Below are 16,179 nucleotides of genomic sequence, written 5' to 3'. Positions count from 1 at the left end.
GGATTTCTAACTAATACTACAGTCCATTAACACATACTAAACAGATGTACATGAGCTACTGACCTATCCTTGAACCACTGTTTTAATGAGGGACAAAACTTAGAAACACATCCAGATGGTGCAATTATTACTATTTTCTTTCTTTTCTTTCTGCAGAGAATTTTAAAAATTAGAAACATGCTTGTTCTATTGGTAAAATACCTCATGGTACAATGCAACTCATGCTTCCATATTGCACAAAGAACATGAAAATGTAATTAAGCATTCATATCAATGAGGCATTTTGCAGATACCTGCCTGCTACGGTTTTAAAATACTTCCAAGTTTCTTTCCTAATCATAACCGGGAATTTTGAGTAGGGCTTCTGTCTCGCTCCTTGCACCAAATTATTTATATACCAAGGTTCATGAATATCATCATTATATGACTTTATATGACCTGTCATATTTATTCAGATGCGTATCTAGTAAAAGATCACACGACTTTTACATTATCTTTATGAAAGATTGCATTACTTACATATTACTGATGGACAAACAAATAAAAATCAGGTAAATCATAATCAATGGAAGAAATAACCTGTTCCTTTTCACTTATACCCTTCAAAATGCCCCAACTGGTATTAGCCTACATCTTTCACTCACAGAAACAATAATTCAGACAAAAAAATAGTGACTTGTTGAACTTTGCTGCCATTGCTTAGCTAAAGGAAATGCTCATTTCACACTGATGCCTTTGCATCTCACCATTGTGGGTTTTGTGCAAGCTCCTGGGCAAGATAAGCTGTAAAGAAATATTGAACTAGCAGAAAGAGATGAAAATGGCAAGAACTTAGCACAGTATTTTTCTAGCAGAAGCACTGAACTGAATGCAGTGAGGCTTGCACTTGAAGACCCTGTCGGAATTCCAAGCTCAGCAGTCTTCAAGAAGCAAAGCAACACCACATAGCTCACTGCAAGGCTGCTAAAATTTATTTCCTCTGGAGCGTCAAAATTGCAGCATCCCAAGAACCAAACAGTGCAACAGTGGGTAGTGCCGTAACCTCCAAAGCTAACACCACCCCTCCTGTTCCTCTTTGCTTGGCATCAGTGTGGATCTGATAGGACTTACGCTGTGCAACAGTCCCTTCAATGCGGTATCCAAGGATGATTGCAGCCCGCTGGATATCAACTCTGTTCATCAGGTCTGAGCATTTCAGAGCACTGAGTCTCTCTCCATCCTGGTCCTCCACAAAATAGATCAGTTCCACAGGGTTATCAACACCAACTAACCGTGACACATTCACAATCTGAAAAGAAATCGAAAAGCTTTTACATTTTAAGTTGTATTTATTTGGGGCTCCCATACATCTGATCTTTACCCACTCTCCCCCTTCCCTTCACAAAGCCTGGACCTTAAGTACACATCTAAAAAGAAACATTTGGAGCAGCTTTGCCAAGATGGCATCAGTATCCGTCTTTGTCACTGTGTGCAACCCCCTAGCGCATAAAAAAGATTCCACTTTGTATTATGATGCAGAAATACAATTGCTGTTAAAGAACATCCCTCTCTCTGTGTCACCAGAGAGTATGTTATCATACTAACCATGTAACTGCTGCGAACTGGTACAGTTTGGAAACTGTCGATATCCAGAGAAGTCCAATGGGAAGATGTGCCATGTGTAATGGTCCAAAATACTGTACGCAGCAAAGGCAACATACACAGAGGCTAATTCTCTCATCTGAGAAGTGCTTAAGTCAACATCGGGTAAGCACAGATATTTGGTAATAATAATTTACTTCCAAACTAAAATTCAGGATATTTTCACCTAATACTTATACAAAAAATCCTGAGAAGTCTTCAACAGGAAAACAACATTGCTGGAATAATATATCAGTGTCTAATTACACAAGCATTACTCATGTGCTACAGGACCCTGGGAAATCTACAGAAATATCTGTAAATATAGTAGTACCTGGGGGTGCTGGCTGACAGCCAGCTGAACATGAGCCAGCAGTGTGCCCAGGTGGCCGAAAAGGTCAACAGCATCCTGGCTGGTATCCAAAACAGTGTGGCCAGCAGGACTAGGGAACAGATCATCCTGCTGTACTTGGCACTGGTGAGGCTGCACCTCAAATACTGTGTCCAGTTTTGGGCCCCTCACTTCAAGACAGACACTGAGGTGCTGGAGCGTGTCCAGAGACGGGCAACGGAGCTGGTGAAGGGTCTGGAGCACAAGGCTTTAAGGAGCAGCTGAGGGAACTGGGGTTGTTTTGTCTGAAGAAAAGGAGGCTGAGGGGGGACCTTACTGCTCTCTATAACTACCTGAAAAGAGGTTTCAGGCAGGTGGGGGTAGGTCTCTTCTTCCAGATAACAAGTGATAGGACAAGAGGAAACAGCCTCAAGTTGCACCAGGGGAGGTCTAGACTGGATATCAGGAAAAATTTCTTCACTGACAGGGTGGACAAGCATTGGAACAGCCTGCCCATGGAGGTGGTGGAATCACCATCCCTGGAGGTGTTCAACACACATAGATGTAATGCTTATGTGAACCATGTAGATGCGTCAGTGATAGACTTGGCAGTCCTGACTTAACAGTTGGACTTGATAATCTTAAAGGTCTTTTTCAACCTAAATGATTCTGATTCTATCGTAACTGAAAAGAAAATTTCCAGGGAAGCAATCCTTTCTATAATACATTTTTATGGTAAACCTGAAGTTCCCTTTTTTTTTTTGTTCTGTTTGTTTCACAACACACAGATTCAGTATTGAAGTAAAAGAACTGCCTTCACTCTGAAGGTACCAACACCATGCCACCCTCCTGGAAGCCTCTATTGCCTCCAGCATTCGTCACACAGTAGGAGGTACTGAAGAGATTGGTGTGATTGCACTCTTCCCTTCTCTAAATACCTACTTTGATTTTCCTTTTTTATTCATAACACACACCTCTTTGTTCCAGTTTTTCCAAATGTTAAGCCGCTACACAGGCAAATATTCTGTTAGCTTCAAATAGAACTGTTTGCGCTTTCTCAATGAAAGCACCTGCACATCACCTTCATCCTCCAAACAGCTCCCCCGGCATCCACCTTTCTTCAGGAAGGAATGCATTTGATGCTGTGGGAAACAATTCTTCCTACCTACTTCTAAAGACGTTAATAATCAAAAGAATGCATGCTATGAGGAAGCCCTGTAGATACTCTCTAACCACCAGACATCTAAATTGCATGCAAGAATCACATAACAATTCTGAATTCCTGTAAAATTAAATCTTATATATAATAACTCTTCTCTGTATAACCATTTACATGTAATGGTGAGCTCAAACTAGAATTAGGCCGAACAAATAGTAGGAGGTATTCTGTCATGCAAAACAGAGTTTGAAGAGCTCTGGAAGGAATATATTTCACTTCCTTCAGAATTATCCTTTACTATGAAGTACATAGTTAATAAATTAGAATCTCAAACACTGCCCATAGGCTTAAAGTAAAGCAAACACACTGATGTCTGTGTTACAAAAGTGAAATTTCATATTGTTTTCTTTCCTAGTTTCCAAAAAAACAACTATATTGAAGGAAAGCGGTGCAATGTTCTAGCTCAATAGGGAGGATGTTGTGGTCTTCAGGAGACATCAGCTCAATGTTCTAAAAAAGCATTTCCCAGGAGTGGTAACAGAAGGTATATAATTAAAAAAAAAAGGTGCCGGGGAGGGGGAGGGGAAGAGAAAGTACAATTGCCATGAGACAAATCAACTGAAAGCAAAGAACAATGTTCAGCGTCAGTCACATTTGAGGTAAGAAACAACACCTAAAAACAGAGGAGAAAAACATGCAAATTTCTGAAACACTGCAAGAGCTGCTAATAAGACTCATTAACCAATGCTGCTTCTCATCCTGAATGCTCTTCACTCTTCTGCCAGCTAAGGGGCACCTAATCCCTACTGAAGGTTAACAAAAGAGTATCAATAAATAAGGTTTCGATGCACATACACAGCAGCTGTAAGGCTGAATCTGGTTTCACAGAACCCAGATACATCACTAGTTAACAGATGCTCACAGCTTAGTGTTTCTGCTTCTGCTGGGCTTCCCTCACCACAGTACGGCCTCAGTGCACAGAGCAGCAAGGTGTATGGACTGGTACCTGCTTTCAGCACAGATGAACCCTTCCCAAGTAGCACTTAACTCACATGGAGAGCAACGGAGCTGAAAGGCCACGTGGGACTGAAAGTCAATGGGTTCTTTGTTTGATTTTATGAAACCTCTCCATGTATAGTAAAGTTACAGAATCAAGAGAAATTTAGAAGATTCTTAAACTGAATTGTTATACATTTTATGGCATTGTAGCGTATCCAAGAAGTACTGTAATTCTACGTGTTATACACACAGGGTAACAGTCAGAAGCTGGCTGAACGGGTTAAAAAAGGAACCTGTTGCCTTCAGAAAGGGCAGAGGGGAATGAAAACAGGTTCCAGTGCAAGTTGTCACAACTGTAACAATACAATTTTAAACACAGAATTAAACTCAACAGTGTACAGCTCCCTAGGCTGAGGAACAGGAATAGCTGAAAACTGTCAAGAGTGGCGATAGGAAGAAGTAGCTGTTCAGTATACAGAACATGGGAATGAGCATGAAGAAATTCAGTGGAGGGTGGAGATGCAGGCTGGTGTTGATGAGCTAAGCTCACTATTTTAAGGTAAGTTTTATCTGAAGTAATTCCTTCTGAATACACAGTATTTTACGACTGCTCACACCATACTGAGGGAAGTTGTAGACAGAATTTCAAATTCAAGGGGAGATAGCTATGGATTTCTGTTCTGGGGAAACTGGTGGCTGAGCAGGGTATTCTTGAGGTGAATATGAGTCAATTAGATTTGTACATAAACACAGGAGCTGTGACAATATCAAGACTTAGTTTTCATCTCTGTCACACTGATTCGCTTCTTGTTTTTTTTAAACTAACCTCTTGAGTTTGCTGCAACACAGAAAATGGCACACTGGAGCCGAACTGTTTTAAGTCTGTTTATAAAATTGAGGTACACAGCCGCTGCACCCATTTTTTAGACAGTTTCTGTACACTAAGTATTGTGCCATTTTTCTCCAAATTATATTCCCTGTGCAGCTTCAACTGATTTTGTCTCCTATTTTAGAGGTGTGTCTATCCTTGAGAGTGCTAAGAATGCAAGCAGAGGCAGAAATGGCATTTTCCAAGCATCCAACAAAGCAGCCCATATGTAAGAAAGCATTTAAGTATTTCACATTCATACTTTGGCAGCAAGGGATGACACAGGGAGGGAGAACATACAAGCATTTCAATACATGGGAGGCAGAAAATGGAAAAAGAAAAGAAAAAGAGTAATTAAACTTCTGTGTACACCAATGATGCTATCTTTGTTGATAATAGACACACATTTAACCTTCACAGAGTAAAGGGTTAACTGTGTTCAGGTGCCAGTAAATTTAATTTAAAAAGTGTTTTCAAGAAAATATCACAGGTCAGTGCACAGAGTTGCCTTGGTAACCAAATCTAGTTTACAATTTAAAGGAGGGAAATCCAGGTAGTGGGCAAGCTTGCAAGGCGATTGTGGAGTGTCAGCCAGTGGGATGTCCCAGTCAGCAACCCCATCAGGACTAAGAAATCCCTGGGTGAACTGGTTCAGGGTTTTGAAGGCATAAGCATTACTTAGAAACAAGCAAACACACACAATCTCCAAATTACATGTATGAGGGTTGTTTTCCTTTTTTCACTACATTCATCCCCTGGGGTGGGGGGGGAATCAAAAAAAGATTCTGCTTTTGCCTTATTAAAACTAGGATTTGAGTGTCCGGGCAATTAAATCAAGCTTATTGTGGTCTGAATGGTTAAGTAGGCAATGCAACATAAAGCATATGTGAAACAGGCATTGCACGTAACCTGTCCTGGGTCTGAGAAAGCTCCCACAGGAACCTGTCAGGACTGGAAATGGCAGGGCCGCTGGCGGGCAGCCAGCTTACTCCTGCAGTGCTCTGGCTGGGGCTGGACAGGGCAGCACTTGCAGTCATAGCAATACTTACACCGTGTGGCAGACCCTCCTCGTGCTGAGCTGGGGGGGACCGGTAAGTAAACTGAAAGGTCCAGGGCGCTGAAGGCAACACTAAGGAAACGTCCTCTGCTGGCTTGCAGAGGCTTGGCCAGCCAAGAAATTAACTAGCTTGCCAAAACAGAGGTAGGAACAGGCTGTGGGCAGCTCGATGGAAGGACTGGTCTCTGCCCAGGGTGGCCTTCAAAAGGGTGAAATGCCTCTGAGGAAAGGTGAAGCCACAGGCTTCACCCAAAGGCTACTCCCCAAAGGCTCTATTTATAAACCTAAAAACTCCCAGCAAGTTGGGGTCTGTACTCAGATTACACGCTCGGGAGAGACATGTAAGGTGTTGGTAAAAAACCAAGAGAATGAACCTCTGCCTTAATGAAAAGCTCAATTCAGTCATTATATCCCCTCACAGCTACTATACCCTCACACACGTTACCACCAGTGTCACCTGATGTGCTCTTTAAATCAGAACATCACCTTTCTGTCACTTTGTAGGATCACCTTTTTGCTTTCTATTAGGTTCAAAAGACCAAGCACGCTGAAATAAGGGAAAATAATTATTTTTCTATTAGATCCTGGTGTACGTTTGAACTACAATTAAGCTATTTAATTCCTAAAAAAATTAATAAGAATTGAGTTGTGGTAAACTATTGACAAAATATAGCATAGGGCCTAGCCTCTACATATGTAATGCAAACCACATTAAATGTGCCCTTGAATTTGCAGCATCAGCAGATACATATTAAAAATATATATGACTTGCTCTGTGAGGCATTAATATGAGCATCATGCAAAAATCAATGGAACCATCTGATGTATAACAGTCAGGTGTGAGGCTTCAGAGGGGTTTTTGTACATAATGGTTATAGGCTTTTTTCTTTTTTTTTTTTATCATGGAGTGCCACCTGCTAACAGCACAGGCAGGCAAAGGGGAGGGGAAAGCATGGTATTTGGGCACCCTAGGTAGTCTAAAGCTCTTATTCAAAGTGTCTAGATTTAAAGAGTAATTTTTAACATTCTTAGATCCTAACACATGCCTTTAGTAATGAAATATAAACCTCACAAAGTATCACTTCTATTTTCTTAGTATATGAAAGGAAACTAATATGCCTGCAGTAACATTCACAAATAATTGCTTCACCTTCTGACCCACAGTCCTGATTTTCCACAGGGCTTAGACATGTCACATTTCAACGCACTATAAATATCTCTCACCTTAGGAAAAACTCCAGCCTACAGGGGCACAACACAACTGAAATTTGTGTCTAGTTTTTCATGGATATATGCACGTCCTGTTAATAAAAGCATCCCATACTTTTGGTGTTGCTGGCAGCTACTGTTCTTATTTTCAATTCATTGTGGCCTACTACCATAGCAGTCACTGGTTTGTGAGCAAAAAAATCATATATGGGAAAATCTAAATATAAAACACAAAGAACATTAATAGCTCTCCCTGAAGACACAAACAGATGCACAGATACAACACACGTCAAACATCTTATAGACTTGGCTATGAGGAATAGAATTAGCGGCAGTAAAACAAAAAGGTTTACTGTAAATGGCTATGGACCAGATCCTTAGCTGCCAGGGGAGCATCCTTGAAAGAAATTGCCCTCGACTCTGGAGACCACTACCAGATGCATCACTCCAGCTGCACACTGGATAGTCTCCAACGCTGTCTCACCTACCACACACCTCAACATCCTGCCAAACCAAGGTACCAAGAAGCTATAGTACCTGATGGTACCTACTATTCTTGCGCAGGAAAGCAGGACACCTATCTGCAAAGCATCTCCTTCAGCCCTCCTTCTCCCACATCTCTTTTATTAAAGTGCTAACCCTATCTAACAGTGTGGGCTGTGAGAACCTGGAGAAGCCCTGTGTTATGTGGGATGGTATGATGTGTTGACCATAACTATGAGAATCCATCATCCAAAGACAGCAGTTTGCAGACTCTTTGCACTAATTAAGTTAAATAAATAAGCAGCACTGCTTTTGGAACACAAGCTACAGATCTCATCTTCTGTCCCAGTAAGTAACAAAGACATAAGAGAGAAACTGTATTTTCATTTTCTGAAATGCTATTCTTCAGCTAGAAAGGACCTACTTGTAATTTTGTGCAGGCAAAGATAAATTATGTGAGCTTTATTATGTAAAATCATAAACCTATAATCTACACACACATTTTATAGGCTGTGGTATTTTTGCTAACAACATACGGAATATTTGTTGTATTGTATTTATATGCAAAGGGAGGACTGAGGCATAAAGAACAAAGTGCAATAAGAGGTGCTGGGAATAGAAGATCTGGAGTAGACATCTATCTACAGCAATTCAAAGCTGCACAAAAGAAAAATAAAATAAAATCTCTATTACCAAAACAGATGTTTCTGAGACAAGAAAACAAAAGTAAGAAAATCCCAACATTTGGAAATTTAAGTGGTAGCAAAACCTGTAGGATTAAATTAAATAAAGAGAATTGGTCTGAACTACTAGAAGGGCATCTGTGAGGTAAACCAACTACCAATGAATTAGCTGGAAAACGTAATTTATAAGATAAGCCTTTAAAAAGTATTTTGGCTTTCATTTTGTTGACCTGACTATAAAGAACACATGGATATTCAAGTTCTGAATTCTCACAAGTCCTTCTGGACATGATGTGAATAATTGCACCTGTGACAAAACCATAAAGCAGTACTAGAATCTAGACAGCAGAAGCTGCCATGTGCGCAAAATCTGACATGATTAATCATTCTTACTTGAAAACCATTACTGTGACCAGGAGTGTCATGACAAACAGTTAAGGGGTAGAATATACCATACCACTGCATCAAGCTGCACATGACTTGTCTTGGTATTTCTACACCACTACCAAAACACCACAGAGCCGTGAAGCAGCTGTTCCAGCAGAGCGCTACCTATGACTCAGATAACCATCCTGTCTCCCTTTGCTAGGCACCTCATGTAAATCAGACAAGATAGCAAGTTTTTAAAACAGGATGTTGGTAAAATAATTTTCAGTATTGTTTTTAAGAAGTCACCAGAGTTTTTTAGTAGCCACTCAAAATACTCAGTTGTTTCCATTTATTATGTTTGGTTTAAAAAACAAGACTGTATCCAGAACCACCACATTTTAGGTGCAGAACACAAGCATCACCAACTAGATAAATATGATACATGCTTTTGAGTCATCTTTCTCAACTCCAAATCTAGGCAATACAAACTTAAGTCAATAATTTATTACCCTTTATTTTTTCCTCTAACTTTTAGCTCTTAATACCTGCACAATGTTGCTGCCTGCAAAACTGGCTCGTCTCCATATCCGCCCTCTGACCAAAGCCTCGTTTAACAGGTGAGCTAGTTTCCGTTCCATCTCAGCCTGAAACACTTCCTCCTGAATTCGCTGGTCGACGACACCCAAGAGAACTAGAGAGAATTGCAGAGAAAGTAACCCAAGAACACAAATGAATTAGTAAAACTTTTCAGTGTCTTGTCTGCAACTTCAATTACAAGCTTTGCATCACCCTGTGACAGCTCACAGACAGTTTAAGAGCAGCTGTATTCATATGGGAATACTGTCCAGCTGAGCTGGAGATTACATCTTTGAGAGGAAGACATAGGGTGGGAAAAGCTTAAAAGAAATAAATTAAAAAAATAGGACAGAGGGCATTTTTGGAATCTCAACCAGGCTAGACAGGCCCAGGATACTGAAGAAACAGTTTCAATTTTAAAAATCCATAAACTTATGAGCATTCAGTGAATTATTTAAAAATAAATGAAAGAGAATTCAGTCTAAATTGCTGCAACTACTTCTAGTTAAAATGTTGCATCCAGAAGTGATACAGAGGTGGAGATGGGCCGGGCAAGGGTTCAGTATCAAGGAGGGAAAAGTAGAACAGCAGCACATGAATTTAGCTGTATATTCCAAGTGCACCTTCCCTAGATAAGGTAAAGATTAACAAGTATGCCAAACGGCACAAAAAAACTGGTTAACAGCCCTGCCCACTTCACTTCCCAACCCCAGGCGCCCCAAGACACTGAAGCAGCTAATGCCTAGAGGAAATCCTGAGGAACAACACATAGGAAGTATGAAAAAAGTGTGGACCTTTACTAACAAGATGGCATCCAGTAAAAGAAGAGTGAATGGAGCAACAGTGATTCAAATGACTTAAACCACCCTAAAGGACAGTTAAAGAACTCAATGCTGACTGCAGTAAAATAATTCTGTTTTCATTCCTGTGCCTCTCCACTAAAATGGTTTCTTTTGTTTAAAGTCCTTTTTTCAGTGTTTTCATGTTCAATTTTTTAAGTCTCATGCTTTAAAAAAAGCCATCCAATTAGATAAAATCAAACAAATATAATTTTTTAAGAAAAATAAAACCAAAAATATTGAAATACTTTTCTCACTTAAAAAATGTCACTGTAGATGTCAGAAGAAAGAAACATTTTCAGGATTTCTCAACAGAGATCAACAGTATCTGTCTTCTAAATTCAATCATAGACTAAGTATCTCAGCATTAAATAGGAAAAAACAGACAGTGGCCTAAGACTATTACATACGGCAAGTTGAAAACCATTCTTGCCTGTATATTGCATTTCAGTATCGATGAATTATGCTTAACAGCATAAAATATATTCTAAATCTGAGAGGGACAGCAACAGAGAACACTTATATCCCAACTTTTTATGACGATTGTGACATATGCACGTATATCTGGGTAATGCAGTATTAAGAACCTTTACGTGCATACACTCTATTCATTTCTTATGTCATGATTCATTACCCTTACAGTACAATACACAGACTGAAAGGACTGATCCAGCCAAAGTCTATAGCTCTTCCCAGGCTGCCTGAAAGAACCAGGATTACAAAAAATTCCTCCACAGCAAAAAAGGTGCTGTAACTGGTTTTCAAAATCTTATAGTCAGGAAGTTTAGAAAAACCCAAAGGGACATGATTTCTGAGCTGGAAGAACCCTCTTCTTACTGCAGGATCTAAGGGAACTTCCAGCAACAACGGACAAAGCAAACTTAAGGCTGAGCAAGAGGGTGGGGGGGTGACTGAAAGAGCTAACAAAACTCTAAGGAAGGATGGCATCGGATGTGGGAGAGACACATGTTGCTGAACATGATCTAAAATTCTTCATTTTTCTTCTCTAAAACAAACTGCAAGGGCTTCAGAAATTAAGTTGCAACTTGGTTTCCTCCTTAAAAAGTAAATGGGGTCACTGGTGAGAGGAGACATGGATACCTGAAAAAAGAGTAGGTCTATATAAACGGTGAACTACAGGTGGTAGTCTTGTGGGAAGACAAAAGTGTATCCTGTGGGTCATATCAGTACCCTAACAGCAAGTTTGGTAGGCACAGCCAGATCACCATTCAGGCCTTCTGTTTAAAAGCAGCAGGTAGGACCTACAGTGTGCAGGCCACCTCAACAGCCTTTGAGCATCTAAACACGACAGCTCAACCCTATCAGCAAATTACAGAAAAAAACATCCAGAAGACCTTGGTGGGAGGGATCTGCTGTGAATGAATCAGAAGAGATCAATGAAAAGTGATGAAACACTTTCATGTTTTGGAATTTATTTTCATTCTGTTTCATTTCTGGCATGCTTTGATACAAAAGTGCCACACAGAATTTCAATTTTTATTTAAAATAAAATCAAAACCTCAAAAATCAACGTAGTATATTGACAGCATGCAGAGTACACACTTTATGCCTGACAGTATAAGTTGTCTCTAAGAATGATCTGCTTTATAGACAAAAACTACTTTGTGTGCATTATCAAGGAACTGCAGTAGTTCATTCTAGACCCGGGAATTACATTTTCTGGATATTCCAGGTCACTAAGCCTTTGGTTTTAGAATTTATGCAGCTCTGGCACATTATTACCTCATAAAAATGCAGCACCCCTAAGCTATCGATATTTATGCAGCCTAGTTATCCTGCTAACAAAAATAATTGCACTCTTACTTACTTGCAGAGACTGTACATACCTGTTCTCACCCAGGAAGATTTCATCAGCTGAGACACATTAAGCTTAGGATAATGAAAGGCTGAGGGAAAAACAGAATGGAGGAAAAACATCCATAAGAACAGTATTCTCAACAACATACACAAACAAGAAGCCACTTCATAATTTATACTGTCAGTAAGCATCTTATTTACACAGATGTATTACTATTCCTGAGGCTATGCAGACACAGCATTCAGCAAAGTGCTCCAAACATACACTCCACCCCCCCAGGTTTGTCTCTGAACAAAAAGAGCCTAACTGAAGCAGTCAGATTTATTACCTGAATGATTTCAAGCTGCTGTACTGAGGTCATTGCTCCTAGATATTTAAAAGCTCATTCTGAATTGTGTCTCTTACTGAGCTAGCTGCAGGATCAGGCTTTTGCTCAAAGGGCAATGAGGCAACTCAAGAGTGTCTCAGAATGAAAGTAAGACCTTCTCTGAGGCAGAAACTACACAGAAACACTAACTGTAAAGCAAAAACCTAAATATATCTGATCTGCGTTTCAGGCTTGTGCAGGGGGAAGCATTTAAAAAACACCACCTTGATATTTTTATTTTTTTTTTTTTTACAAAAATCACAAATAAATGCATGTAGAAACACAGCTGTAGAAAAATCTCAGATTTCTGTGTTCGGCTTGGTGGCTTCAACCTTTCTTTATTTCTGATTTTTTTTTTTTTCAAAAAAAGCTCTGCTCCACAGTGAAATCCTTGCCTCAGTGATGTAAAACTATTTCTGCTGACTTCAGTAGGCCTAAGATTTTTCCCAAGGTTTCCACTGGAGAGCAGTAAAGACATGTTGGGAAACAAGCAAAGATGGGGGCTGGGCCAACAGTTTCCTTAAGGGAAGTCTTAAGCTTCACTATGGCAATAAGAAAAAGGAATGATCTTAACTTTCTCAAAATATTTAATCCAGATGCAGTTTGCTAAGCATTGTACAAAAGTTGATTTTTAAACAATTTCATGGATAGAAAGAATGCAGCACGTAACAATTACATGACCTGGTCCAAGCCAATGCCTTTTCTCCATGTCTTCAGTTGTAGACTAGTTTGCCACTATTGCATGTTTCAGAGAAATAGAAAATTAAATTTTTTCTAATTTAATCACATAATAATTTATAGAGTAGCTGACCTCTGCCAGCATACCTAAACACCAATTTTTGCCCCTTAGAAAACTTACAAATTGTGTTAAGCCAAATCAAAAGAATCAACAGTTATGTTGTACCTTTTGTTTTCATAGACTTATAAATAGCACTATGAGGAAAATAAATGACAATTTGGTTATTCCACCTTTATTTCAATAATAGCACCACTAGCTTCAAGAGAACTACCTGGGAGATACATTGTGACTTACTGTTCACAAGGGTATCAGAATACGGTTCTTTATTCTGAACAGGAAACATTGGCCCTCTATACACTGACCAGCATGCATCACATTTCCAAAATTCTCAGACACACAAAAAGCACCTCAAAGTCCATTTAAACACACACATTTATTTTTGGCATCCTGCAAGACTGTTCTTCTGATTGTGGCTTTTAGATTGGAGTTGTATGTACTCTGGTCATGCAATTGTTTACTTCAATTTAAAAATACAACCTGAACAAAAAAGCATAAACTGAACTGCATCTCTTTTTTTTTCCAAAGCATGGAAGGAGCAAGATAAGAAAATCAAAAACCTTCCAATGGCCATAAAGCTTTGAACTACTAGCTGTTGTGAACATTTTCTTCTTTTAAACCAAAATCATGTTTTGCCTCAATACTTAATGTGCTCTTCACACTTTTTCTAATTAGTACTTGAAAATGATTTAATTCATGCAAATTGCTGGATGACTATTCACTTAAAACTTTTCATGGAATTAATGAAATTTAAAAATAAAACAACTTGAGCAGAAAATCATGAAATTGAAAAGGAAGATGTGGCGTGATCATTGGCAACTAAGGCTGGGTTCTAAAACCTGACAAAGAATGCATTAAATGACAAACACTTCTGAAATTGAGACCATGCTCAGAAGTCAGAAAATCCAGGCTCCAGCTCTTATTCCACAGGTCACAAGTGTCTCACCAAAACGTGGCCAGATCTTGAGCTCAGCTAGAGTCTCAGTGCTGCAGCAAGATCATATTTGCAAAGACTCCTAATGCCCCCTGGAACTAATGATTGAAAACAGCACAGACTGATTATTGTTCTGAGGGGGAAGTTAGATGGACTAAATGCAATTATTAGTTGGATTGTAGCTGGTTTGCTAATGACTATAGATGCATTAATGAAGCAGATGCTAGCATCATTAGAAGATTCTAACACGCAGCCCTGAAGCACTATACCACGTAACAACATTGACTCAATGATGACCAAAAAGGCAAAGGGTCACCTAGTCACCCAGAAACCTCCTGACAGCAGTCTGAAGGATACCACTTGGGCAACATGGCCTTCACCAGATGCTGCCACAAGGATCTTTGATCCTCTCATATAGAGACATGTGGGACATGCAGGATAGAACCAGTACCATACCAATCATCCTACATTTACCAGAAATAAGAAACAGTAATGGAGGGAATGCAGTATTTGGAATAAGGCAGCATCAACTGAAAAATAAGATTCCATGCAAATATGGGGGTGTGGGCAATAGTAACACACTGTATCTGTTAAAAAACTTGATCCAAAATCTACCTAGAAAAAAAATGCCAATTATTTCTGGAGTCTTTGGACTGTATCATACAATTTTATATTAACCTATTGCCCTTGCAGCATCTCCAAGATACCAAAAATAGATGCCACCCAAAGTGCTACTTACGACACTGAAAAAACAACAAGTCCCAAGGCAACTCTCTATTTGAAGTCATAATAAAACCAAAGACATTTATTCAGGGTACATTTATGAAAGCCAATGTTCCCCACCTAGTCCACAGCTAGCTTTTGCCTGTCTGCAGAGAAATATTCCAGCCATAGAGATACCAAATATATTCTTTTCTGTTGTCTTTAAAGAATGTTAAAACCAAGACTAGACCTGCTTTTCTTTCCGCTGACACATAGTTCACGACCATCTAACCAGTTTACAATCTGAAATGTGGTACGTACGGTGGACAATGCAAAATACGCAAGATGGAAGGTGTAAACTGAACATTTGAATATAAGCATGTTGCTTAAGTCACCTACAAGTCTGTGGGGGGAAAAAAGAAGTCTGGCAGTTTCCAGGCTTAGCTACTCCAACAGCCCTATTCCTTCACAGAACAGTCCATTCTGCCAAACTAGCAACTTTCACTACTGACCCTGACTCTAAATGAGTGCAAAAAAGCTGACAAAAAATTCCTGCTGTTAATGATTTACTGCACAGGGACAACCCACACAGAAGTATAAACAGTACATATTAGTTATGTGAAAAAAAAAAAATAATCACACCAAACCAGTGAAAGGACTGGGTGTGAAAGGCAATGTGAAGTAAACAAGCGGCAGGGAGCAAATACATTTCTTCAAACAAGGCTTGTATTTGAGATATCGATGGCAAGGTCTCACTTCACTTAACAGTGTTGAGATACAGCGATATTACACAAGTAGCTTTTCCTCAGTATGAATCAACTTCAACCCCGACAGCTCAGCTCACCTACAAATCATTTCTTTTTCTTCAGATGCAGACTATAAAACTTCGAATCATATACAGAGCCCTCAAGGGAAAAAGAAAAAGTCACCACTAAGAGTATTAACTGTTAGCATGCCTGATAACTAAGGCACAAATGGCATAGAACAGTATGGTATGGAACATTTCATATTTACATATAAACAAGACCATATATAAATTATTTGAATGTAAATATGAAACATTCCAAAATTCCCCTCAAAATTCACACTGAAAAGCAGAGGGTTGCATATTGATTTGCACCAAGCAAAACAGCTACCTATGGAAGATCTTCACAACACCTTCTCTGCTACAACTGCTCTGTAGCCCAAGGGAGAACATGAATGCAAAGAGTTCAGGGCCTAGAAAACAAAAACATTCAGGCATCTTCCTGACAAAGTAGCTTTGAAGATCTGGCTGTTGATCATCCTCACAGACTGCTGAGTAAGATGGTTCAAGAAATATCTGCCCAGCACTGCTGAGCCTTTGGACATGATTTTTGGCTCTGAACA

The 16,179-nt window shown here is 39.5% G+C and overlaps 1 protein-coding gene across 4 annotated transcripts in view; it reads right to left on the bottom strand.

Annotated features, from left to right (window-relative positions):
- KIAA1549 (KIAA1549 ortholog) overlaps positions 1 to 16,179 on the bottom strand; it is a 154,262-nt gene that overhangs the window by 48,432 nt on the left and 89,651 nt on the right. For all 4 annotated transcript variants that reach the window (XR_008747813.1, XM_055808427.1, XM_055808429.1 and 1 more), the window contains exons 7-9: positions 12,041 to 12,100; positions 9,324 to 9,469; positions 1,111 to 1,288 (exon numbers count right to left, since the gene is read on the bottom strand). Coding sequence is in view for 3 of the 4 variants with exons in the window: in XM_055808427.1 (XP_055664402.1) it covers positions 1,111 to 1,288; positions 9,324 to 9,469; positions 12,041 to 12,100 (384 nt within the window). In the remaining variant the exon portion in view is untranslated. The remainder of the gene's footprint in view (positions 1 to 1,110; positions 1,289 to 9,323; positions 9,470 to 12,040; positions 12,101 to 16,179) is intronic.

Source organism: Falco peregrinus, chromosome 6 (genome assembly GCF_023634155.1).
Source record: "Falco peregrinus isolate bFalPer1 chromosome 6, bFalPer1.pri, whole genome shotgun sequence".
Lineage (NCBI taxonomy): Eukaryota > Metazoa > Chordata > Aves > Falconiformes > Falconidae > Falco > Falco peregrinus.
Note: the sequence above shows the minus strand (reverse complement) of the source record. Positions and strands in the feature narration are given on the sequence as shown.